The sequence below is a fragment of the Nicotiana sylvestris genome, chromosome 8 (assembly GCF_000393655.2).
Source record: "Nicotiana sylvestris chromosome 8, ASM39365v2, whole genome shotgun sequence".
Classification (NCBI taxonomy): Eukaryota; Viridiplantae; Streptophyta; class Magnoliopsida; order Solanales; family Solanaceae; genus Nicotiana; species Nicotiana sylvestris.
In genome coordinates this window covers 147923337-147951051 of record NC_091064.1, presented here as the reverse complement: position 1 = coordinate 147951051, position 27715 = coordinate 147923337, and the positions used below count along the sequence as shown (strand labels likewise).

Below are 27715 nucleotides of genomic sequence, written 5' to 3'. Positions count from 1 at the left end.
AAGTCAGGAGCCCGCCTGGAGAGCAGGGAACACATTTCAAGTTAAACCCAGGAGCCCGCCTGGAGAGCAGGGAATACTTTCGAGCGCAACAGTCAGGAGCCCACCTGGAGAACAAGGGAGTATAATTTAAATTTAGCTTTGAAATTCTTTATTCTGTCTATGTTGAAGTCAAGAGCCCGCCTGGAGAGTAGGGAATACTTTCAAATGTTGAAGTCAGGAGCCCGCCTGGATAGCATGGGAATACATTTCAAGTTAGCAGCCGGGAGACCGCCTGAAGAGCAGGGAATACATTTCAAGTTAGCAGTCAGGAGCCCGCCTGGAGAGCAGGGAATACATTTCAAGTCAGCAGTCAGCAGCCCGCCCGGATAACATGGGAATACATTCACGTTTTGAAGTCAGGAGCCCGCCTGGATAGCACGGGAATACATATCAAGTTCAGCAGTCAGGCACCCACCTGAAGAAGGGGAAAACATCTCAGTTTACAATTCAAGGTGGCAACAAATGGGTGTCACCGAGAGAATAGAGGATAACAGGGCAACAAGAACTACAAGATCAAGTTTGAAGATATAGATAAGACTTTTGTAATCCATAGATCATAGTCTAGTCTAGATTCTTGTTTTATTTTGATATGGTGTAATAAGGGGGTTCAGTAAGCAGTAGCAACAGTGAAATCACAGCTTCCTGGTAGTCCCAGCTACCAAACATTTCTGAACTACACTGACCTGATTCCTTTTTAGCCAAGGATATGTAGGCAACCTCGGAAGCAGGGTGCGGTCAAATCTTTCAAAAATTCTTCCCACGGAGTATTCAAACGGGCAAAAATCGCTCGTATCCGCTCACTTATCTTTGCACGAAAACTCTTCGTGTTTCCGGGCAAAGAGGGGCAGCTGTGAGCACGTGATTTTTGCCCTATATGTATTACTCCAACAAATTCAAAACAAAATAATTTCTTTCAGTGTTTGCAATTTTGTTGGATTTCGTGGCATTTTCTGTTAATTATTTGCATTTGTCTGTGCACGTTTATTTTATTTAATTCATGAAAAATACAAAAAATATGTTGCATCTGCATTTAGGATTTAATTTTATATTTTTAGATTAATTAGCAAATTAGTTTGTTTTATAAAATTGAAAAAATCACAAAATAGTTCATTTTGGCACTTTAATTTTAATTTTTCAAATTTTGGTAGTTTTTTATTTAATTTGGCATTTAATTAGTGGTGGTAATTATTATTTAGAATTAATTAATTCAATGTGATCAGATAATTTGATTAGGAATTAATTAGGTTTTAATTTTATTTAAAAGAAATAAAAGGAATTAATTGAAAAAGAAAAGGAAAAGAGTTGAAGAAGATCAGATTTTTGGGCCTTTTGTTTAATTTTTCTCCAAGCCCAATTGACTTATACACAGATATCCGGTTGGCCCAGCTCAAACCCGCTCCTAAAAACCGGTCCATCCCCATAATTAAAAAATGACCCCGTTTTTTAACAGACCAAATCAGGACCGTTGATCTCTTTTGATCTAACGATCTAGAACTGGGGTGTGTATATATATATATATATATATATATATATATATATGTGTGTGTCCTAACGCCCCTACCCCCCCTCATTTCGTCTCTCACCTCACCTCAAAGATCAGCTCACCCAAACCCTAGAGACCGCCGCCCTAAATCACCACCGCCATCCGCCAGCGGCGAGTCTCCAATCCCGACCAAATTCACACCAAACAACCACTCCACTCTCCTCTTGCCAAAGCTCCACTCAGTTTCCATCGAACGTCATCAGAGCCGTTTGATTTCAGATCAGAGGTTGAATCATAAAAGCCCCAAAGTTGCAAACCGAGGTTCCATGAAAGATTTTAGGCCCAAATCGAGGTTATTCGTGTGTCTTTGATATTAAGGACACATGATTAACTTTGGATTGGGTCGAAATCAAAGAGTTCGAAGTTTTCCATTATTTCTGTCCGATGCTCTCTCTTAGGTAATTTTCTTTCAGCTTTCTTTTCTCTTTTCTTTTCTTTCTCCCATTGTTCTCTTCTGTTATTTCCTTTTGTCCGTCCATTTTTTCATATCTCGTCTTAGTTTAGTTTTGAAACTAGTCTCCATTTCTCGTTTGTTTTTTGAATTCTTTAGTTTTAGTTTTTTTTTCCTTACTATAAAATTGTGGGCTGAAGGGGATTTTTAGCCTGAGTTCTATGAATTGAAGTATGTTTGGCTGTTTGATATATTTGATCGTTTGAATTAGTGAATTAACCTTGAGTCCAAAAGAAAGGGGTCAACCCAGGTTCAACTTGGCCCAAATTTTGGTCTAAGGGTTAGAAGGTGAATAACAAGGGGTTTAAGGGTTAGTTTAGGAAATTTAGGGTACAAGAATCTTATGTAACAACCTTAAGAAGCTTCCAGGAAATGGGATGAGAGACTGTGTTTGAAATTCTGATAGTTGATTAGGGGTATTTTAGCTAAAACGAAAATTGAAAAGGGGGGTAAGTGCAAGTCTGATTCTCTTAGGGACGCCCTAATGCTTTGCCCATAAAGGCATCTCTATCTTGCATTTCAAGGGAGAATTCAGAGATAAGAGGAGAAAAAATTCAGAAACAATCAAAAACAGTTAAAATTTCATAAAAAAAATCATTGTTCCATTGAACTTCTTCTGTGATTTCTGAGACTCTCAATTTCTGAAATAATTTCTGACTCATCTGGGGTAAAAATGGACTGAATTTGGGTTTAAAAGTCTGGTTTAAAGTTCGCTGTGGTTATTTCTCGATTGAAACTGGATTTTGGATTGTTGCACGTCATTTTTCTATTTGAAAATTGGTTCTGCTGTTGTTGCTTCTTCTAGATTTCTCACCCATTTTTCCTTGTTTGATTGCTGCAATCGGGTACATATTCTTGGACTATACTAGATGCAAAGCAAGTTTGAAGTATGAAATGAAAATGGATGTTCAAAGCATGACATCAAATTCTCTGTTTATAATCTAGTTGTCTTTCTTTGAATTACATGGTGTTACTTCCAGATTCATAGTATTTCTTAATCGTTCCGTAGTTTAATCTCTGAATTCCTGCCATTGTATTTAACCTTGGGCTGTTGAGATATGGACTTGACTTAGTTGAACAATACGTGAGTTGTATGGTAGCGTTTAATTCTAGGTTAATTTATGGTCATTTGTTATATTCTGGGTTTAAATGGCTTCAGAGTCTATTGTTTGGCTTGTGAGCAACAGGGGTGAAAGCATTAAGTGTCTGATGCTGGGAGTTCTGTTGAAAAACTTTAAAGCTCAATGCATTACCCCTGTTAAAGTCAGTACTTGAATTCTGCCTCCCTGTCATCAGTATTTGAATACATGAATGATATTTGCTTTAGACTTGTGATTTAACTTTGTGATATCGGGAGCCTATTTCTCCAATGAGTATACTGTTTGCTTTTAGCTTGGGACTGTTAAATTCATTTGGGAAATCAGAATCGCTTGAGCATGAGTGTAGGGTTGTTTGTAAATGGGAGTTATTTTATCATATATTGCATGAGCTTAATATCGTTAGTCCAGTTACTGAATTTTTCTTTTAGCGGCAGGCTCTTCTTTTGATTTGGGCTTTATGTGGAGCCCAATTGAATTCTCATGTCCTGTTCAAACTATTGGCAATTGGTTGTTAGGCACATAGCTAGCCTAAATTCTTTTAACAATCAAACGTGGGTTCCGTTTCTAATAATCTCTTAGCTTTCAAATTGCAAAGTAGTTTGGTTTGAAATTAAATTAGAAGTTCAAGTAGTCTTTTAATAAATTAACTGGATTATTAAGGTGATTTCGAGGTGAGTCATATTATGCGAGTTATAATAGTGGCCTTCTATAGTTAGTTTAAGTTCTTAAAATGCATGGCCCTCTACTAATTTCTTATGATTTAGATATTAAAATAACAAATGTTCGTAGTTTGCTTTAGGCCCGTTTAATATACCACCGTGATTGTGGACACGTTCGCGTGACATGATTACGATTTCTGAAAACGAAATCGGAGTATGTGTTCGTGCAACTTCGGCTAAACTTTCTTAATAATAATAAAGCGTTATTAATTATGGACATGTTCGCGTGACATGATTTTTGATACGCCAAACAAATGGGTACACGTACGTGTGACTTGTTTCAAGATGTTTTCTTAATTAAAAGAGTTAAAAGCACATAGGTTCTAAAATAGGTAATTAAACAATTTTAATAATCCAAGTATGATTAGAGCGACCGTGCTAGAACCACGGAACTCGGGAATGCCTAACACCTTCTCCCGAGTTAACAGAATTTCTTACCCGGATTTCTAGTTCGCAGACCGTAATACATAATCAATCTTTTCCTCGACTCGGGATTTGAACCGATGACTTGGGACACCATAAATTATCCCAAGTGGCGACTCTGAATTTTTAAACAAACAAATCCCGTTTCGACTGTCCTTTAATTGGAAAAACTCCCTTATATTTATACCCTTTGCGAGGTGTAGTAAAAGGAGGTGTGACAGACTCAATAACTGAAATAGAGGCAAAAACAATCACGGGGAGATACCATTCTTCACAAGGATAATAACCGGGGATCTCTCAGTATCCCGAGGATCTCTTAGTACCCTCACTATATGCCAGAGATCTCTTGGTATCCCAAGGATCTCTTGGTATCCTCAATGTATGCTAGGGATCTCTTGGTATCCTCAATGTATGATAGGGATCTCTTGGTATCCTGAAGATCTCTCGTATCTCAATATATGCTAGGGATCTCTTGGTATCCCAAGGATCTCTTGGTATCCTCAATGTATGATAAGGATCTCTTGGTATCCCGAGGATCTCTCGGTATCCTCAATATATGCTAGGGATCTCTTGGTACCCCGAGGATCTTTTGGTATCCTCAATGTACGTGCTGAGGATCTCTCGGTATCTCGCACTTCAGCTCAAATCGTAAATGCGTATAGGGGATCTCCCGGGATGCCCTCCCGTAGTCCCAAAGTAAAACACACAAATACTCAAATAAACTCAACTTCATAACAAGGTAACACAGACAATTCTAACCTAGCATGCTTCACGTAATACAAATAAGGCAGTTAAAACAAATAAAACAATTAAGCCAATTAGACATGCTTCTCTAAACTAACAACAAGTTTAAAAGTGCAAGTATACTAAATAGAAAGGGAAAACACAATTAAAGTTACTTAATGAAAACTGGATTTTCACCAATTAGCACAAGTACGCACTCGTCACCTCACGTACAAGGCATTTCAATCATCACCATACCAAATCTTAAGGGGAAAGTCCCCCACACAAGGTTAGGTAAGCCACTTACTTCGAACCGACTCAAAATCAACCCGAGACCATGTTTTTGCCACGAGTACTCGACTCCAAATGGCCCAAATCTATTCAATTCAATTTCATAATGTAAATAACACTTCAAGTAACTGATTCTATAAAGAAATTCTAAGCTAATACTCGAAATTGGGTAAAATGACCAAAACGCCCCTCGGGCCCACGTCTTGGAATCAAGTAAAATTTACATTTCCATAATCCTCACACTCTCACGAGTTCAGTCGTACCAAAAGTATCAAATGGTCCCTCAAATCATCACTCAAATGTCTCTAATTAGTCAAGCCCTAACCCCCAAATTACCACTGATTTTCCTTAAATTTCATGTTTATAATAATAAAAATCACCCCAATAATGAGTTTATGGACCAAGGATCTTGCCCCAATGAATTCCTCTAAAATTTTCTCTTGAAAATGCTCCCCAAGGCTTCTTCCCGTTTGAAAAGAGGTGAAAATAGCTCAAATTCGCGAAGGCAGGAATTTATATGTTCTGCCCAGCAATCCCGCATTTGCGGTCCACCCATCGCATATGCGATACCGCTTATACGGTTCTCATTTAAAACCTCTTCGTCGCACCTGCGACCCAGAATCCGCATTTGCGGTCTCGCAGGTACGGTACATATGCCGCTTCTGCGGTTGCTGCTGTTCCTCCCAATTTCCGCTTATGTGATGGCAAATACCGCTTCTGCGGCTACGCACCTGCGGGACCCAACCGTAGGTGCAGTTATGATAGAAAACCAGCAGCTGAAGCTGCTCAAACAAATTCCAAATTCTTCCGACAACCTCCCGAAACCATCCCGAGGCCCCCAGGACCTCAACCAAAGGCACCAACAAGTATAATACCACTGTCCAAACTTATAACAATCCTTAAAATACCTAAAACAACATCAAAACAACGAATCAACCATGGATTCAAGCCTAAGAATTTTAAAACTCTAAAAATACGCTTTCGATCAAAAAGTTTATCAATCCTCGTCCGAATAACATGAAATTTTGCACACACGTCACATTCAACACTACGGAGATACTCCAACTTCCAGAATTCTATTCCGACACTTGGATCAAAATCTCACTATCGAACCGGAAACTTCAAAATTCGACCTTTCGACATTTCAAGCCTAAATTAGCTACGGGCCTCCGAAACACAATCCGATCACGCCCCTAAGCCCGAAATCACCCAACGGAGCTAACGGAACCATCAGAATTCCATTCCAAGGTCGTCTTCATACTGTTCCGACTACGGTCAACTTTCCAACACTTAAGCTCTCATTTAGGGACTAAGTGTCCCAAAACTCTCCGAAACTCAAAACCGAACATCTCGACAAATAAAAATAGCATAAATAAATACGAGAAAAGCAGTTAATAGGGGATCGGAGCATAAATTCTTAAGACGACCGGCCGGGTCATCACAAACTCAAAGGAGTATAAGACTAATAGCATTTAGAAGAGATGGAATGCTGTCATGGTAGTAGAATAAGGTGTAATTGTGATAGATAAAGGATAACATTTGCGCCTTCGCTTGAGTAATGATTTGAAGAAAAAAGGGGATTTCACGGACGACACGAGATTAGAATACCCCCCATAATATGAATCACGTAGGGATGCTATGAAATACGGTTATTGAAGTATAGTATCCCCCCTAGGCGGATTAGGCAAGTCACTTCAGATATTTCTCGATACGACGTAAGCCCTAGTGACAATGTATTGTGTAAGAGGTTTCAAGTTATCAGCGGTAGATTGTAGATCAACATTGAGGTAAATACAATGAATGGATAAAAGTTACAAAGTATGAGATGAGATTAGGCCATCATTCTTAAGATGAACAGTAATGAAGAAGCATTAAAGGACTTAGATTTATACATATAGGATAAGCAACAAGAGTAACCTGGAGTTTGGTAGCAGACTCAGTAACGATAAATCGAAGTAAGAGTTAAGGCATAGTGTGAACTACCTAGATGCATTAAAGTCATACGGATAGATAACCGGGTCTATGAAATAAGATATAGCAATATTCGTAAGTTCAACAAAGTACCGAGCGGAGAACTTCAGTACACCTATAGGTTCCCAGAGGGACAACTTGTCATAATTATGCATATGTTCAGAAAATGAGGCCTAGAGATTGGCTAAAAGTTGGAGGGAAGAGTCGCATAGGTACACATACAAGGAAAAAGTCATACAGGCTGCATGACAGAAGGTACCAACAGTTACAAGGTTGGAAGAATTCCGACCACAACTCATAGTGTGAGAAAGAGGCCTAAAGGGGGGAATACTCTGGCTTTTAGATTTATTCATAGAATAGTTTTCTAGATGGCAAGGACAGTAACAAAACCATTCGTAAGAGATATTCGGTTACGAGACCGATAAGTGCATCAACCAATATTCAAGGACAAATGTTCCAAAGGGGGAAATGATGTTACACCCCGTAGTATTGTACGTTGGATTTGTCATAAGATAATTAACATCAGTAAAAGGACAAGATCATTTTGAGGTTATAAGTATTATGCTATTTCAAACTAGTGATAAGTAAATTCGTGAGGGTGAAAGGGTAAATATATCAAAGAAAACGAATTTCGTTGAAGATTGTCAATTTGGGATAAAATGCGGTCCAAGATTTAATACCCCGTATTTATGGATTAATGCTATACAATGTACCACATGACCATGATAGTAAGAAGTATAAAGTGTGTTAAAAGTAATTAGTATTTTAAGTAATTTGAGATAATTTTTAATTATGTGAATAATTAGTTAATTATTGGTTTAATAGGAGATTGACAAGCTAATTAGAAATTGATAGACACGCATTAACCTTCCAACGTGGCAAGCAAGAAAGGAATTCATATGACTAAGTCAGTCATGGGGCTAGGTGGCATATTTAGGAGATTTTGGGCAAAATTCATTCTTATCAGGTGGGCCCCATCCCACAATGATAAAATATCTCCCTACATCATTAAAATGTGAGGTTGTGGTTGCTAAGTAATGGAGGAAAGCTTCATCAAAAATTCATACGAGATTTCATAACGTAACAACAACGTAAGATACAATTCTAAAAGAGCACGGTACAATCTTTTTCAAGAATATCATACGGATTCTTTTCTACTTCGATCCGTCGTTATGTGTTTTTCGCAAAAGACGTGGGTTAGAGAGATTGTTAAGAGAATCGACTCAGGTATGTTAAGGCTATCCCTTCTTTCATGATCCATATGATACACATAAAACGAGCAAACACGCAACTTTCACAATTGACTCTATTCTTAAAAGTACTAGGGGTTACTATATTCTTGATTCACCATATGTCCTATTATTCAATCGTCTGTTTATGGGTCTCAGAAAATACGTAAGTTGATAAAGTTTATTTTATGATATTAATTAAAGGCGTAATGATCTTATGACATATCGAGAAATCTTATTAACTTACTTCTTATGCATTACATTCAGTTATATATGCATATTGGCCCATGACCGTATATATATATAGAGAGAGAGATTATAGCATGGTTTAATTCTAAGATAAAAAAAGTACTTAATTGACTCTCCCAACATGTGCCCTCTTTTATCATATGAACTTTTTTTAAATAGTTTTTTCTATTTGCATCTAATTTCTTTATTTCCGTGCAAAATCATAAAAGAAACCCCATGAACATTAATGAGGATAAAATAGGATAAAGAAAAACAATTAAAGTTTCCTTTAAACTAATTTCATTATTAGGAAGATCGACATGGCATCTTCAATCAAGCGTTCCGATACGTGATCGGAGGTAGAGTTAGAATTTTAACTTTATAGGTTTTGAATTATAGAATGACGACTTTAAGTATTAATAAGTGAATTCTAAATTTACAATTTATTTATATTTAATAAATTTTTAACACAAATATTTTATTTGAACAAAACTTATTGAGTTCAATTGAATTTGTACTCAGTCTTCTAGCTCTACTCATGTACGTGACTACATGGCATATTACGACCTTTTTTTTACAGCAAAGGAAGAATTCTGGATATTTAATTGAAATATTTGGGCGTAGGCATGTAAATTTTATTGCAATTAAATTAATAAAATAATTTGGACAATATTTTAAATTCAAAATATATTAGTTCAAATAAATTTATTACGCTAATATAATTAGATTAGTTATATAAGTCCAATATATATGAATTAATAAATAAGTCCAAATCCATTGGCTAGCCCATTTAATTGGGCTTCAAGTGATAAATCCACTTCATTAAGCCCAAGATGTCATCTTCCTAGAGGTCCAGTTTGGTGCCACATGTCAAATGATTTGGCATACCAAGTCAAACGAAAGAGCCAATAGGATCATGACACATGTCAAAAATGATATAAGGCATGCCAAGTCAAATTAAAAGGGCAATGAAATTGCACCACATGTGCAAGTGATATGTTTTGGCCAATCAAATAATGTCTTGTCATGCTTCAATCTGATTGGTCGGAAAGAGTTTGTTCTCATGACAACTCTTCTCTTCCACAACTATAAATAGTGGTCTTCATAACTCAAAAAAGACACCAGAAGTCATAACAAGAAGCAAGAAAGAGCTCGTGGATCAAACGCCGCAAACTTAAGTTCAAGTTAAAGAAATCAAGTTCAAACTCAAGAACAAAGAACACATCAAGGTACAAGGAGTACGAGTTCAAATCAAAGTTTGTGCTAGCTGAATTCAAGATCATCATACGTGGAAACAAGCCTAAATTCAAGATCAAGCTCAATAGCCTTTGAATTTATATCAGAAAAGAAGAATCAGAGGAATCACAGAGATTGTAACATTTAAATCATTTAAAATAAAATACTACGATTGTTGCAATATTTTTTGTCTAGATTATTTTCTTGATGCAGTTTATTGGCTACAATGGGCTCCCTTGGTTATTTAATTGAAATGTCTTTTTTTCTATTAAACAATATTGTTGGTGCCCCGTCGGTTATTTATCTTCGTTTCCAGATAGATTATATTGTCAGAAAATGTCACATTGTTTTTATTTGGTTATCTGATGGATACTATTGGAAATTTTCGATAGTGTCCGTTGATTATATTTAGGGGTGTTGTTGTTATTATCGGTGGTAATCTGTCGGTTTTATCCCTAGAAAAAATGAGTGTTAATTTTTTATAGTAAATCTAGATAGAATAACAGTATATTTTCAATCCATCTGTTTACCATCCCTTAACATTTCAAGAATACATAATACAGCTAGAACGATTGATGTTGTTGTAACTTGAAAATGCACAAAAATTAAAAAGAAAAAAGAACTAATCAGAAAGGTAGTAATCTAAAAAGGAAAAAACAAATTCAACCGCTGTACAAGCTGGTGAGTAGCGAACTCTTTGTTTGAGGGAGAAACTGGATAAGCATTTGAACTCGTGAGGGTGTAATCACCTGACCCTCTGCTTTTACCGCTCTTTCACTGACGAAAACTTATGTTTATACTAATCAAATAAATATATGGTGCATCATACATGTATTTATATATTTTTTTATTACTAAATCTTAATTAATTAGTAGATAATATCTTAAGACTGTCTTAGGAGATCATGTTCACACCAAATCAATAAATATATGTAAGATATATATCTTTCATAAATGCATCTATCATTTAGTCAGAATTAAATATTTATAAAAATATCTTAATTTAATTATTAACTGCTAATGTTAAATTATTTGATTTAGTATAATAAATATTAACTATGCCAAATGCGTCATTACTAATGGAAAGACTATTAATACGATCCACTGTTTCAATTAAAATATTTGAATCCTTATCTTGATAACATATCACTCCCTCATTCCAATTTCTTTTAAATCCTTTCTCACTTAAGACGATAAATTTAGTTGAATTTTGTATCATCTGACATGAATTTTGTTCCAAAAACTTAATTAAACTTATAATACGAGGGTATGCATGACGAACAAGCAAAAATGATGGCATTTCCCTATTAAAAAAAAGCTAAAACTATTTACACTTAAATAACAGGAAAATAACAGAGAAAGGGAGAAAAAGTAGGATTCTGTTATGATAAAAATCAAAATATGGTGGATGTCTACTCTTCCTCCATAATCTTTGTCTCAAGTGGTTAATGACATATTCAATGACATATTTTCTATGTTCAATGACATATTCCATGACATATTTTCTTCACTTTTTATGCCTATATAAAGGCCTTGTAATAGATAGGAAAATACACACAATTGAAGAAGAAAATTTCTTCATTTCTCTCTATCTCTTTCTTGTTCATGTTTTACTAAATTGTCTTTATTTCTTGTTCATGTTTTACTAAATTGCTTTTATTTCATAACACGTTATCAGCACGAGTCTCTAACAAATTGTATATCTACAAAAAATTTCCTATATCCGGAAAGATTACAATTAGAAGCTATACATATCATCATATGGTTAAATGTAAAGAGAAACTACATATGGTAAGTAATGAAATGTAAGAATGTATGATTATCTTATACTTGTCATTCCTCTTAAATCTCATATGCACACAACTTCGTACTACACCTATATTACATAAGCACATATTAATATTACATCTTTTATATCGCATGAATGGAATAAAATTTTCGAAGTTCTATATGTGAAAATCATAGTAGCAGTTAATTGTTGATATGATGCATGTCATGGTAACCAAGGATATTTTATATAAATTGTCTTATGCATATTTGTGTGCTAACTATCTTCAATCTGTCCTGCCGCTTTTAACATTTTCTTTTACTTGGATGAATATTTTTTTCCTTTTGGATTTTTACACTTGCATATAGTACCAAAAAAAGAATAAAATAAAATTGGTCATACTGATTAAAAGCATAAATCATCTTGAAGAAAACAAGAAATACTTCACATCTTTATCTAGGTTGATTAATTACTTCTTTGAAATTTGGAAAACAAACCAGCTATTGAGAAAGTATACTTCATAATTTATGGTCGTATCATTTGAAAGCAAACAATGATTAGTATGACTACTAGAAGAGGTATTTTTGAGTATCCATGACCTACTTGATGCGTGCTACTGACTTACCATTTTTAAGTATTTTATATGAATGATGCACAAGCTACAACTGGTAAGTTGTTACCTATAATATAGCTTTTCAGGTAATATAAATACTAAATTTATGTATTAGTATTATATGTGTGTTGTTACCTATATGATGTACTTTTGATAAATTTATTCACTAATTGCTTAGTTGAATTGAGTGAAGGAAAGTCATGGCGTTAAATCAAATCCAATAGGTAGGATATACCCCGAAAACAACAATATTTTTGAGAGAGACTCAATAAATATTATGACAATGATTTTATGATCCTTTTAAACTCTAATAGAATTTAGAAGAAATATTCTGACTACAAACGGTTGTATTTCATATAGATGCTACAAATAATTAATAAAGCTTTACGCTGATTTGAGATTTGTACACTTATTTAAGAAAGCAAATTTGATTTGCTAAGTTGCAAATTAGTTGTGTATAACTTTTTTTGGCATGTGATTGAAATTAAGGCTTGAGAATGAATCTCAATATTGTTTAGCCTATTATGCCATTAATTGAGGAATAGACATCGGGATCAAGTCCTGATGCTCCATAATGATAAGAGTTGGGTTTGAGTCCCAATTTATTATGGTCTATCATGCCTTTATATTGGTAAGACATTGGGTTTGAGTCTCAATGTACCATATTGATGATATAATGATGACTAAAGAAAAATAATATATTTTTCATGAAAAGGCATGAAAATTGTCCCACTTGATTTGCTCCATTCTTGAAGTGAATGTGATAACAATGCATAATAAGTTTCAATGAAGACAAGTGGTTAAACAATGAACGTGAGCGTTCCAAATATCAAAATAATAATAATCATCACTGTGATTATAAAAGGAGAACAATAAGGGTTCTCAAAATAGTCCTTCAAAATGTGAAAGCAATGCTTACCATCAAATTGGTATGAAAATAATAAAACACGTAGCTGATTATGATCCATTCCTTGAAGAGAATGTGACTTATGATAAGCATTGAGAATGCAAACCCATTCCTAAAGTTGAATGTGACAATATGTGATAAAAGCAATGAATAAAGACATGCAATTCATGATTATATGAATATCACACAACTCACCTCTAAGGGAGGTTTGAGTAAAATAAAGAGAATAAATCTTATTGTGTGGTTACATAAATATGTCATTGGTCGCGTACATGTGATATGCCAAATATTATTTTGTCATGCCTTATAAAAGTTATTAAAGGCAAAATTAAAGCAAGAAATGATTTTGCTTATGATGATTTTGACCATGATAATTTATTATGATATAATTTTCTCCGTGAATGAAATATTTACCATATGAATGGTATGATAAAAGATTTTGTAGTACAAAAGTTGTTAAGAACTCCGGAAAAACTAATTTGTTACTACCCCGATGAATAAACTTATTCATGACATTGATATTGTAAAGTCTCAAAAGAAACTTTTTGAGTTTCAAATATATAAGTCCAAAGTGATTGGCATATTGAGACTATAAATGAAAGGAAGATTGAATATCTTCATATTTCTATAATCATACCGGGTAAATATGAAAGGTTACCCGATCTTCTTTCTATTTGTACTACACAAATATAAGCATGATGCTGGAATCATATGCCACAAGTAAACTAGAGATTTACTAAAATAAATATTAATTGGCATGACCGGTTGACCATATCGGTTCAATTATGATGCGAAAAATTAATTAAGAATTACATTGACACATATTGAAGAATAGAAGATTCTTCAAGAATTCTCTTGTGCTGCTTATTCTCATGATATACCAGTTAAAGGTTGGGATTGAATCCTTTGATTTCTGGAAGGAATAAAAGGTGATATATATATATATATGGGCTCAGTCACCTGCCATGTGGACCGTTTACTATTATATGATTTTAATAGATGCATCTATTTTATGGTCACATGTGCATTTGTTATCAACTTGCAGTTTGGTTTTTGCAAGATTGCTTGCTCAAATTATTAGAGCACAATTCCAGAATATAAATTATGATGATTTATCTTAATAATACTGGTTTAAATCCAAGTTGGTTTAGCAGAAATTGTATGCCTCCAATTATAGCTAAATCATTGGTTATGAGAACAAAACTCCCAAAAACGAAATTTGGTATGAGATTTATTATTTAATATACAGCAGCACTTGTACGCATCTAGCCAAGTTATAAAAAAATTTCCTATCACAATCGGTTCAGGGTCAGGAACCAAATAATTTCTATATAGAAATATGGATGTGCTATATGATTTAATTATGCCACCAAAATGCACAAAGATGAGTTCCCAAAGATGGTTGGGAAATGTGTTGGTGATTCCAACATTAGGGGGAGAAAATGGGCAGCTGAGAAAGTGATACGTGAAATGAATTATTATGAATACATATAGATCCTCGTACAAGAAAATATAAACTTGAAGTTCAAGTGATAATTCATTTACAAATTATTGCCAGACGCATTTGCTGACCCAAAGCTAAATGTCATATTTCAGCTGCTAATGCTCCAAATAGAATAAAGTCCATGAGGGACAGAGTCTATGGCACGCATGAAGTGTAACAGACCAATCGGTTCCAAAGATAAAACTCCTTGAAGAAGGAGAGGGGCAAATATTCAAAATGGTCATAATAAGGAGGCAAGTGCCCTAGAAGAGCACCACGACATAACACTTCATAAGACCTCATGGGAGAGGCTCAGGTACCTGAAAATAATGAAATAAAGAGATCTCAATAAGTTATGTCTTTATTGGGTAATAATGGAACCGACATAAAATGATTGTCGACGATATTGTTAATATAATGTAGCGCTCAATATGATTAATATTGACGAGGATCTTGAGATCAAATCTGTCATGAAATTTGGACGGATAAAAGATTGGCCAAATAAAAAATACGCAATGAAATTTACTTCACTTGAAAAATGTGAAGTTGGACGGATAGTCCAACACCTAAAAGTATAAAGTCAATTGAGGTATAAATGTGTTCTTGTGCGAAAGGTTCAAGTCGATAGACATAAAGACGACTTGTGGCACAAGAAAATTAGTAAATATCCTCACATTGATTATATGGAGACATGTTCTCTTATAGTGGATATAGTCACTTCAGGTTTTAATCTGGCAATATATGAAAAACTTGATATGCGTATAGTGGATATCATTGAAAGATTTAAATTGTCTTGGAGCATATTAAGGTTTCCAAGAAATTTATTAAATAATGCTTCAAAAATCCTTATACGGATTGAAACAATCAGGGCCCATGTGGTATAATCGCCCGAGAGAATACTTGTTGAAAGAAGGGTATAAGAATAATTCAATTTGTCCTTGTGTCCTTATAAAAGGATATGGATTTGAATTTGTTATAATCGCCATGTATGTTGATGATTCAAATATCATTAGAACTCCCGGAGAGCTTCCTAAAGCAGTAGACTGTTTAAAGAAAGAATTTGAAATGAAAGATCTTGGAAAAACAAAATTTTGTCTTGATCTACAAATTGAATATATGAAAGATAGAATTTTTGTCCTTCAATCAGCATACACTAAAAAGATTTTAAAGAGTTTCTATGTGGATAAAGCACATCCATTAAGTACCCCGATGGTTGTGAGATTACTCGATATAAATAAAGATCCACTTTGACCTCATGAAAATAATGAAGAGCTTCTTGGTCCTAAAGTATCATATCGTAATGCAATTGGTGCGCTAATATATCTTGCTAACACTACAAGGCATGACATAACCTTTTCAGTTAATGTCTTAACAAGATATAGCTCCGCTCAAGGATAAATTGGAAAAAAATCAAGCACATATTGCGTTATCTAAGGGGGATTACCGATGTGGGCTTATTTTATGGCAATGATTGCAATACCGATCTTGTTGGTTATGTCGATGTGGAGTATTTATCTGACACACACAAGGCTTGATCTCAAACATGTTATGTGTTTACATGTGTGGCACTGTCATATCTTGGCGATCGACTAAGCAATCAATCGTGGCTACTTCTTCTAATCATGCTGAGATAATTGCTATTCATGAAGCAAGTCGAGAATGTGTATGGTTGAGGTCTACCATACATCTTATTCGAGACAAATGTGGTTTGAAGTGTGATAAACTACCCACAGTTTTGTATGAAGAAAATACAACATGCATAGCCCAATTAAAGGGAGGATTCATAAAGGAGTTAGGACAAAGCATATTTCACCTAAATTATTGTTCACGCATGATCTTCAAAAGAATTGTGATATTAATGTGCAACGGATCCGTTCAAGTAATAATATGGCTGATTTGTTCACCAAATATCTACCGGCGTCAACCTTCAAGAAACTAGTGTACAAGATTGGGATACGAAGGCTCAACGATGTGAACTGATGATCTCATCAGGGGGAGTTAATACGCGTTGTACTCTTTTTCCCTTACAAGGTTTTGTCCCATTGGGTTTTCCTTGCAAGGTTTTTAACGAGGCAACCAAAAGGCGTATTTCTATATATGTGTACTCTTTTTCCTTCATTAGGATTTTTTTCCATAGGGTTTTTTCCTAATAAGGTTTTAACGAGGCACATTATTTATGGACATCCAATGGGGAGTGTTATGATAAAAATCAAAATATGGTGGATGTCTACTCTTCCTCCATAATCTTTGTCTCAAATGGTTAATGACATATTCAATGACATATTTTCTATGTTCAATGACATATTCCATGACATATTTTCTTCACTTTTCATGCCTATATAAAGGCCTTGTAATAGATAGGAAAATACACACAATTGAAGAAGAAAATTTCTTCATTTCGCTCTATCTCTTTCTTGTTCATGTTTTACTAAATTGTCTTTATTTCTTGTTCGTGTTTTACTAAATTGCTTTTATTCATAACAGATTATCATTTTTCTACTTATTTAGAAGCGGGAGTTAGCAGCTCTTCGTCGTCCGTAGGGGTATTTTAGTAATTTTGTGCGCGTTACTTTTGCCATGGTTTCCAAATGACTGTTATGCCTTATTTAATAGTTTCTGACTTCATTCATTCTCTGGTTTTTTTGTGTAAATAAAAGTAAACAACAAGGGCAACACTAACCTGAAAAAGGCGGCCATACCGAGGGACCCATCATATTTTCAAAGCAGGGATCTGTCGTGTTTGACGAAAGTGGACTTCTGAATTTTTTTACTTTCCGTTCCCTTTCGCCACTTCGGCGCCCTCTTCGCCCTTCCTTAGGTCTTTACTTTCCCTCTGTTCTATTTCTGTCTCGGTCATCTTCATCGTCGAGGATTTGGCACAAAAATCGTACGACGCAGAGGCTCGGGAGCTGTTGCTTCGTTGTCCTTTTGTTCTTCATCTGATTCCATTTGCCTTTCTGCAACTAGCCAAGATGAGCTTTGAAGCTATTCATATTAATATAGCATTTAGATGAATTCTAGCGTTTCAGAAATAGATTTCTGACTATTTGGGAAAATAGTTGTTTATTGTCTCAGATATTGATTGCTTGTTCAAGCTACCGTTGATTGGAGACTCAAAAGTACGAAGAATAGTCTGTTGCTCGCTGTGCTTCAGTTGGCTTTGAAGATCTTTCTTCTACCACTGGTAAATTTTGCCTCTCCTGCCGTAAACTTTTGTTGCTAAGTGTTAAATCTCAAACATTATCGTGTTGGATAAGATGAATTTTTACCATTTGATTCAAGCTAGCAAAGGCTGCTCAAATTGGTTCATTTAAGATGGTTTATGCTTGAGTCTGCCATAAATCAGAGAGTTCCTTTGTGAAGTTTGCTAGAAATTTTGTATTTCCACATGTTCAATCAAAATTCATTTGAATATCATCACAAGGCAATACCTTCTTTGGGAAATTAAATCATCACAAAGGATTGGACTAAAAATATTTAATAATATTAATAAGGAAATATGCGCACTGGCTAAATCTTGGGCGGAAATTCGCTATTTTGCAGGCATTGCTTTGTCTTTTTTTGCTCCTACAATGATCATAAAAAAATTAATGAAATACTGGTGTCAATAATACGATCATGTGGTTGAGCCCGATATTGAAACATGGACGAATACTCTGTGAATCATATGGTAAGAAGGAATCCGGTGTCATTGGAATGAGTCTTGTGGTGAATCAACACTAACAATGAAACTAAGTTAAGCTCTTGCTGGATCAAATTTTGCTATATTTTTTCAAGTGTGATGATGAAGCAATAAGATGGCTACATTAGAAATTTTATATATCCAGCACTTTGTTTAATCTAAAACTATAGTCTCCTGATATGGAATTTGATAATCATCTGCTAAACGTCCTATAAAGATTATACTAGATTACCTGTGTTTAAAGTTCTGGTTTAATTATATGCTAAATAAGATAGTAGTATGGTAGTAAAAGTTTTTTGCTGATCAGATTACAGCTAGGACAGGAACAAATTTTGTCCTGTCCTACTACATGTTCAAATAAATGGATCTACCCCTTTTTAGGGTATATGCTTACTGAAAAATAATGAGAAACAGAACAATGGCTCTAAAGGTTTATGAAAAAATGTCACATCTAACATCAGGTTGGAAATGCGGAAAGTAGTTGTCATACTAAAGCAAAAAGGTCCCCGAGGGTACCAACTATGGTCCAATGAGTAATTATTGTCTACTGAAGCTTCAGGTGTTAGCGTTACCGCACCTGAAATAACATTGATGTGTGAACTCATTAAGACCAAGGAATATGCTTCAGGAAACAAAGAAAAAATTCCAGTTCTCACAATCTTGAATTAGATGAGTTATATGACTATGTCAATTCCAGTCTCCAAGATGTTGATTCAGGAAAAAGTAGGAAGCAGTTAAAATCACGCAAGATGGTAAGAAAGAAAGGAAGGAAATTCCAGCTTGAGTCAAAAAAAGAGGTTCGAGCTTAAAAACTTTTAGTCAAACATAGATTGAGCTCTAGATTTGATTTTGCCAAATAAGAACTTACAGAGAAGTTGCAGGTAGACAAATGGGGGGAATTGAAACTTTATAATATGAAATTTAAATGCATTAAAAATGATGTCGGAAGACGAAAAGTTGTTGAAAGAGGCAAAGAAAATGCCCTGGTACGAGTGGTAAACACACAAAAATTAAAAGGTTTGAAATGACGGTTTACTTTAGTTACGATGTCACTTTTGTTTGCTTTATTTACGATCTTCTTTGTAGCTATCTGCATGCTTTGTGTATGTAGTGTGTTTGTATTTATTTTTAGATTTTTTTAAAAAAAATTCTTAGGGCCATTTTTAGGAAGAATGTAGCGGATTCAAATGTGCAGCATAATGCTTTTGACGCTTCAATTATTTACTTGAAAGCTGCTAATGCTGATGCTGAGAGGTAGAGCTTTACTTAATTAATTTTACTTTTAGTTTACTTGATTTGATTTTATTGTGGGTGTTAGTTTAATTTGATGTGTTTTCTTATGAGGTATGTAAATGTACGAAGAATGTGATGCAATAGTCGCTAAATGCTTGACAGGGAGGCCAAAGACATTGGAGAATGCGAGAAGGTGCAGATGGTATTTCTGCTTTAGGTAGAGTTGGAGGCTGTTGAGCTGTTTTTGATATGTGTTAAATCAAAAATGCCATCCATTTCCGAAATGCTTACAGTACTTGTTAGCTACTCCTATTTAGCTGGTCACTCTGAGTACGAATCGAACCTTTTCAGGCTAGATCACTATGGAAGTATAAGTTTTGGCCATTTAAAAATTTAGGGAGCGTTCCAATTCAATAAAAATTCTAAGGCTACTTTCTTTTTTCTTTTAAATTTTGTTATTGTTTCCTTCCTGCAACATGAATGTTGTTGTTTTGTAAACTATAAGAGCTTATTTGACTTACATTCCATGACAAACATCACTTTTTATTTACCTAGCTGAAGAACTATTGGTAATATATATGAACCACTTTGGCTAAGAGTTATCTGTCATTCTATTATATTTTGTGTTATTTATTGTTAGAAAACTAAAACATATAATCATTTTGAAGTACAAAAAGTGGATTGAGCTATTCGAGGACTATTACTATTGACTCAAGGTTGTCGGACTATAGCATATTTTGTGGTTAACAAAGAGAGTTGGAAGACTTCCATACAGTAAAAGTAAGATAACAAGACAAATAGCATGTAATGTTGTACCATTAGCTTTTCTGTGGATCGTACGCAGGGAAAAAAATAGGAGAGAGTTTGAGGGTGTTGGAGATAATTTTGCACATTTGAGGAATAGTTTATTGTCTTTGATTGCTTTTTCGTGCACTCGTAATTTTCCTATTCGTATTGATGACTGGGTGTCTTTGGTAAAAATTAAAGAATCATATTTTGATATAGATTCTCTACTTTGTTGTGTACCTCTTCTAAAGTTAATGGGAAAAGAAAAAGAGAAGCTTTAGAATGGGAAGATAAAAAATCTATGAGAATCTAACATTGGTGTTGATTAATTGAAATACTACCTCTTTTTATCATTGGCTAATTATGATGAGTGTCTTAGGGTTTAGGGTGAAGTTGTGGAGCTGAGCTGTCTTTTTTGTCATATCTGTTCCTTCTTCCACCTTTGAGTTGGGAATTTAAACTACAACTGTGGAGAGGGTTTTATTAGTTTTTACTTTTATATTTTTACTTCATCAAAAATTTTGGAGGTTGACAGTACCAATGGAACTCCCTTATTCCCACTCTGATTATCTGTGGAAACCATTACATCACTTTTTCTTTTTAACAGTTTACCTTGATGAGAAACTTCTAAGCCATCATCCTAGAAAACTAAATAGTACCTTACCAAACCCAAAAGAAGTAGAATAATGAAGGCTCTCGATACTCCATGACTGAAGAAAAATTAAAAGTGAGGTTGGACATGTATAATATATGCTGAAACTTCCTTCTCTTCTGTTACCAAGTTGAGAGCGGATATTTTTTCTTACGATTACTGTTCAAGTGGTTGAATAAAATCCAGGAATTATAGCAATACATTACCAAAAATAAAGCTCCTTGAATATGGTCTGCTTAGTCCATTGTCTTTCTTTTTATTTGAATCACATAGCATACCAAGAAATATTTTCTTCCGAATGTGGCTTTACATGTGTTATGTACTGTTCTTTCTTTTTCTAAGTTCTATACCATTTTGTTGCCATTCTTCCATCTAGGTAATCGTTTTTTCCTTGTTTTACATCTATTTTCATGTGTTTTCATTCAGTGTACTTAGATTTTCGGTTCAAAAAGGTTTTCTTGCGGGAGGATAAATTTGAATTTCTGTTTGTTTCAACTGGAGCTACACTTTCTGTTTGTGATTTAGACATAGCTTCCGTTGATATAATTAGAATCTCTTATTTTTGATGATGTGGTTTGTGCAGGAACTCTACCGAGCAGAGAGCTTCTAATGTACAGAAGGTCAGCTGAGAAATTAGTCAATGCCTTTTGACATGTTTAGTCGATATATTCTGTCTTGTACTGACTCTCACATAGCAAAAAATGCTCTTCTTGGTTGTTTTGAAGTGTCCAGATTGTACTAATTCTTTTGAGAGAAATAATAATAGAGTTAACCATACTTTTTGTTATACATCTTTTCACTGGTTAGGTTGCAGCATAGTTGAAGCTTTTAAAATTATCTTTAATGGCCAATCATTTATACATTGTATATGCATTATGTTGCGTGCATTATAGTTTTTGAAGCTCAATTTTCTTGGTTTTTCTAGTGGAGTGGTTAGGAGGCATTAATTATATACTGAAGTTCTCTCTCCATTGTAGAATTTCTAAAATATGTCGTGTATTTATGTTCTTATTACTTTTATATATGTAATCGCAGTTATATCCTATTTTTAGGTTCCTCTCTAACTACTCAAACTTCTATTATGAGTTCGGGCTCGTTCTTAGCATGGGCTAGCCCTACTATTTAGAAGCGGGAGTTGCAGCTCTTCGTTGTCCTACTTCCGGAGTTACGATAAACTCCCTTTTCTACATTAAAAACCAGGAGTATTTTAGTCTTTATGTTATGTGTAAATTTTTTCCTTTCCCTTCGCGCTCTGTTTCTCTCTCTTGCATACGCCCCCTTCCCCTGTCTCCTCTGACGTGGAAGATAAACTAGTTCTTTGCTTTTGGTGCTGTGAGGTGTTTTCCTAGCTCTCCAACACCTGCTTTCGGTGGGTTTCTGCTATATACTTATCCCTTGAAGTATGTTTACTTTGGTGCCCTTGCTTTTGCATATTTGAAAACCCCATGTTTCGCTTCGGTTTTTCTCTTTGTTTTTCTGTAGCTGGGCTTTTGTGCTATCTTTACACTCGATGGCTGAACAGTGAGTACTCTGCTCTTCGTCTTTTATCTCCTTTTTTAGATTTGCGTACCTGCATTAATGAACTATAGCTGGCTTGGCAACTTTTAAATTACTAATGGTTTTTATATGAACTAATTTACTGTTACAGCTTTATTTGGAGCTACATCAAATTTTTTCTTCCCTTGTTACTCAATTATGTAGCTCTCCACTTTTGTTTTCCCACGTAAAATTCCATATTGATTGGTTAATGTTGCTTGTTAATTGGTATTCTTTATCATTGAGTGTTCAATTCTGAATTTGCTTTCTCTTGCTTTAATTCTTCTGTCTTCTAAATTTTCTGTTTGGAACTGCTTTTGCCCAAATTCTTTGGCGTGTTAATGGATAATAAAGTTTTACAGATGGATAATGTTTGCTAATTGTGTCTTTTATTATTGGGTGTTCAATTATGAATTTGCTTTCTTTATGCTTAATTTTTAGGATTCTTCTAAATTTTCCATTTGAACTGTTTTTTGCCCTCTTCTTGATTATTGTCCCGCTTATGTTATTGAGTTTCTTTTGTTCTTGTTCTTTGATGATCGTGTTATTACAGCAGTAAGCAAGAACAATTTGTTCTTTTTTTATTGAGTTGTTGTTTTGATGGTTCTCCAATTATGTATATACAACAATTAGAAAAAAAAGAACTAAGTGTGATGAATACGACATCCAAATAGAGATTTTATGGGTCTTTTTCAAGTCAAGACGTTGCCAACTCATCACGGTGAGAATCTATGAAGGGTAAATAGATATAAATAAGATGAGAATGACCTTCATAATAAGGAATCTAAAATTCGGGTCAAATAAATTCAGCAAAGAAGAGAATCAATGGGTGGAGGTAGCAGAAAATAGAAGGACAACAGGGGAACAATCACATATTTTCTTCTTGTAATATATAAATAGAAAACAAATGTAGGACGTATGTACCTTGTTTTGTGCCTTTTTTGTTTGTAGGATGATCCATGCATATGCGTTAGGAAAGGTATACTATGAAGCTTCCTACTTGGACATGTACATGTACCCTCGATTTAACGATTATAGTAATCATTATCCCCTCCTAGGATACTCGGGGAACAAAGGTAATCAAATTACAACCTGACTTTCTCCGTCTCTATCTCTTTCAAGAATAATAATTGCATTATTGCAAGTTTCATAAGTGCTTCTTTGACAAGATAGTATCTTCTTTACCTGAGTTGTCGGACCTTTAAACTAACTGAATTTATGATTGTCATGCAAGGCTTACTATAAAGACTTTTTATAAGTACCTCACAAGTAAAACTTTTTGACAAGTGCCTCGGCAATAAACTTTAATTGCCTAAAATATTATATTAATTCAAATAGGTCATGTAATGTGCACGTTGAGACAAAATCTCTGTTATAATAATACACATCTTTTGATTCACCACAGTGATACAATACTTTTTCTAAGTTTTTTTTAACATACACAAAATAAACTTATAGTCCCCGTGATTCTATTTTGTTGACTTGTTAAATTGCAACAACAAAAAACCTATCCCTTTCTCTCATTCTTTTTTGCATTTATCATTCTAGATTTAGCTTTATGCTATGTTTTGATTTTAATGCTTGGTTTTCTTTTCTTTCAGTAAATACCAAGATGAAGGTATGTGTTGCCAACTATAGTTGTTAAACTCCAGATTCTATCCAATTGTAGGATCAATTTTTTCATAGCTGGACCACCAACATGAACATTAATAAGCTGATTGTTTTTGTCTTTCTCATTCTCATAAAAGTAGGCTCAAGAATGTAATTGTACAACTTTGTTTTGCAAATGAATGTACATTATTTGAAGCATATTATGTTAATATTTAGTCGATTTGATGGTATTGCTTCCTTTTTTAGTTAATTCTACTAAACAATTTTAAAAGTATACTCTCTCAGTGTCGGGTAAACATTAGTTTTCAATGACATTAATATGGTAGTAATTGTTTACTCTAATTGCTTAGGAGTATAAATATGGACTCCTACCAGAATTAAAGTGAGGCTTTTCATTCTTGCCACATTGCCTCGTGATAGATGTGACTTGTCTGAATAAAATTGTTTGTACCACAAGTGTGTCTAGGCGCTAAAAAAGAGTCTCTTTTTCCCCCTATTCCGGCCTTTTTTTCTCTCTCTAAGTTTTTCTCATAATGCTTGTGGGGAGAAAATGTGTAGGTGGTGGTGTTAACTGTTGGGACTCGCTTGGGATTCCTAAGCAATTAATCCCGTTAACAAAGCCATTGATGATTAAACAAACAATAAGCAATTCCATGAAAACCTAAACAGAACTGAAGCAAGTATGTTTGAAGATGCAGGTTAGAATAACCATGAATGACATAGAGCCTGTGAAGCTTTTTACCATCACAGACGAAAGGTCCTTTGAAGTTAAATTATCTTTAACGAAGGCAATAATAATTACTACCTAAGTATGGTAGCAGGGAGCAAAAACTACGGATGGTATATTCATATACTCTGTTGAAAGCAATAGGCAAGGTTTTCAAAATCTCAAGTTGAAACAAACTTTTTGTTGAGAGAGCGAGCATAGGTGTACTTGAAGAGAGTTGTACTCATAATCACAGAAAGGTATTGTAAACATACTGTCAAAGAGATTTGTTTCATGTGAAGAATGCGTAGAGAACCTCTATGATACAGTGGAGTGAGATCAGTTCTTTATCAATGAAAAAGAACTGAGCCAAAAACGGCAGCTAAGAACATACCATTAGTGGTATGAGAATTTTCCTATTAAAAAGAGATAAGATATAAGACCATGTAGAAGCATTCATTTGTTTATTGTTGCACATTCTGCACAAGTTTCTTTTGAGATATTAGTATTTACCTCATGTAAGTGGTGGGTTTGCATATTGCTTCTCCTGAATGAACACAAGTTTATATTTTCTTTTTTGATATCACAAGTTTATATATCAACTTATATAAGCACTTGTGATTGTACATTGATATTTTTTTTATCAATCTTCGCTTCTTTTTCCTTCATTCTACTTATGTGTTTCTCTGTTGAAAAATTTTGACTTCAAAATCAATATGAACATAGCTGTTTTTAAGAAGGATCTTACTTTTGCGCCCGTGAGTGGCCTTGTTGTGGAAGTTTCATACCTTTCTCACACGAACACCACATACACTCATTTTTAGTTGGTTCTCCAAGTTCTGTAAATCTTTGACGCTCGGACGAGAAAGCTCTTCACCCATCATTCGTCTAGAGTTCATAAATCAACTGTACATTAAGAAACATGCTACGTCAACAGAAAAATTGATACTTGACTGATACAACTTAGATATACATCCATTATAACAATTGTGACTTCTCACTTCTTAAATCTATAACACCATTTGAGATAGTTTATTATCGGATTTTCACTCCCCTACATTGAACTGTTTTCTGAGTTTATATAGTGTAAACACCTCTATAGATCCTTCAGTAAATTGCATGATTCACTGTGGTATATTTAGCAAAATGTAGTATTCTTTAGAAGAGCATGTTAAGCCTCATTTTCTTAAAAAAAAGATCTTCTAATCATAAGAGAGACTGAATGTTGCTTGATACATTAATGAGTTGATGTGAGGGATGATAGTAAAGACTGTTGGGATAAAATAAATAATCCCGCCCAGGAATAATATCCACAACAAATAATAATAACACAAGAGAGTAACAATGATACCAGATATTTTAGCGGGGTAAAATATAATACCCGAGTGGAGCAATATTATCACTATAATATTGCAACTTAGTAGTGTCACGAAACTACTACAACTTTGAAAGAAATAACACTCTTTATTTAACACACTTCACTACAATATTACTACCACTTACTAATTATCTCACAGACAATAATCTGTGGATTACTCTCACTAACTATATGTTGCTTCTCTCTTTATTTTTTGGTGTGTTTAACAGAGAAGGAGGCATCTCTATTTATAGGCAAAGTTGCCAACCTCTCAGCAAAACAAAATTGACTTTTTTCATCCGCCCATTCAATTGCTTCAGCCGCCCATTCAATTTCGTCAGCCGCCCATTCAATTTTCAAGCCACCTAATTTGACATCTTTTTCATCTTTTTCAATGTTTCACTTTTTTTTTGGGTCCTACAAATCTCTCCCTTAATTTTGATTTTTCTTCTTCATTCCAAGTCTTGATCTCAATTTTTGAAAATCTTCAAACTTGAGAGCCTTTGTGAAGATATCTGCAACTTGATCATGAGACTTCACATATTTGAGCTCGACTTCCTTCTTCGCAATGCACTCTCTGATGAAATGATACCTTGTATCTATATGCTTGCTTCGATCATGATACACTGGATTCTTCGCGAGTGCCTGTGCTGATTTATTATCAATACAAATCTCTGTAGCTTCCATTTGTGGCAAATTGAGCTCCTTCAATAATCTTCTTATCCAATTAGCATGACAGGTACATGATGTTGCTGCTATATATTCGGCTTCACAAGTCGAGAGAGTAACAATGGACTGTTTCTTTGAACTCCAAGAAATAACACAATCACCCAAGAAAAATACAAAACCAGTTGTACTTTTTCTATCATCAATATCTCCCGCATAATCACTATCACAAAACCCCACAAGGTTGAAATCATAAGAAGAAGAATAAAATAATCCAAAATCGATCGTACCTTTTAAGTAACGAAGAATTCTTCTAGTGACCTTCAAGTGAGTGGAGGTAGGAGCTTCCATGAACCGGCTAACTACTCCAACTACAAATAGTATATCTGGCCTGGTACAAGTCAAGTACCTCAAACTTCCCACAAGACTTTTGAAAAATGTGGGATCCACTTTTTCTCCTTCATCAAACTTGGACAATTTTGTCCCACTCTCCATCGGTGTGTTCACAGGGTTGCAATCGAGCATGTTGAACTTCTTCAATATTTCTTTTGTATAGCTTTCTTGAGAGATAAAATTCCATCCTCCATTTGCTTCACTTCTAGGCCCAAGTAGTATGACATGAGCCCTACATCTGTCATCTCGAACTCACGGGACATATCTTTCTTAAAAGCTTTAAACAAACTTGGGTTATTACCCGTGAAAATAAGATCATCAACATAAAGACAAACAAGTAACATATCTCCATTAGTATGAACTTTAAGGT

General features: G+C 34.5%; 1 protein-coding gene and 2 long non-coding RNA genes across 7 annotated transcripts; 1 reads left to right on the top strand and 2 right to left on the bottom strand.

Annotated features, from left to right (window-relative positions):
- The first annotated feature begins 16903 nt into the window (after nt 1-16903).
- On the top strand, nt 16904-21863 carry LOC104228883 (uncharacterized). 4 transcript variants are annotated; one of them, XR_011401429.1, is made up of 4 exons: nt 16904-17907; nt 19573-19659; nt 19750-19855; nt 21660-21863. It is a non-coding gene; the product is annotated as an uncharacterized lncRNA (long non-coding RNA). The 4 variants fall into 4 exon arrangements; XR_711444.2 differs by having other exon boundaries at nt 16906-17907; nt 19561-19659; XR_011401428.1 differs by having other exon boundaries at nt 17045-17907; nt 19801-19855.
- On the bottom strand, nt 17592-26486 carry LOC138874443 (uncharacterized). 2 transcript variants are annotated; one of them, XR_011401430.1, is made up of 3 exons: nt 26281-26486; nt 25718-25835; nt 17592-17680 (listed from the first exon to the last, which is right to left on the bottom strand). It is a non-coding gene; the product is annotated as an uncharacterized lncRNA (long non-coding RNA). The 2 variants fall into 2 exon arrangements; XR_011401431.1 differs by having other exon boundaries at nt 17593-17680; nt 25678-25835.
- Nucleotides 26487-26718: 232 nt separating this feature from the next.
- LOC138875816 (secreted RxLR effector protein 161-like) lies at nt 26719-27447 on the bottom strand. Its single transcript, XM_070154687.1, has one exon. It carries the CDS (start codon nt 27445-27447, stop codon nt 26719-26721), a length of 729 nt encoding a protein of 242 aa, XP_070010788.1.
- Between the last annotated feature and the right edge of the window lie 268 nt (nt 27448-27715).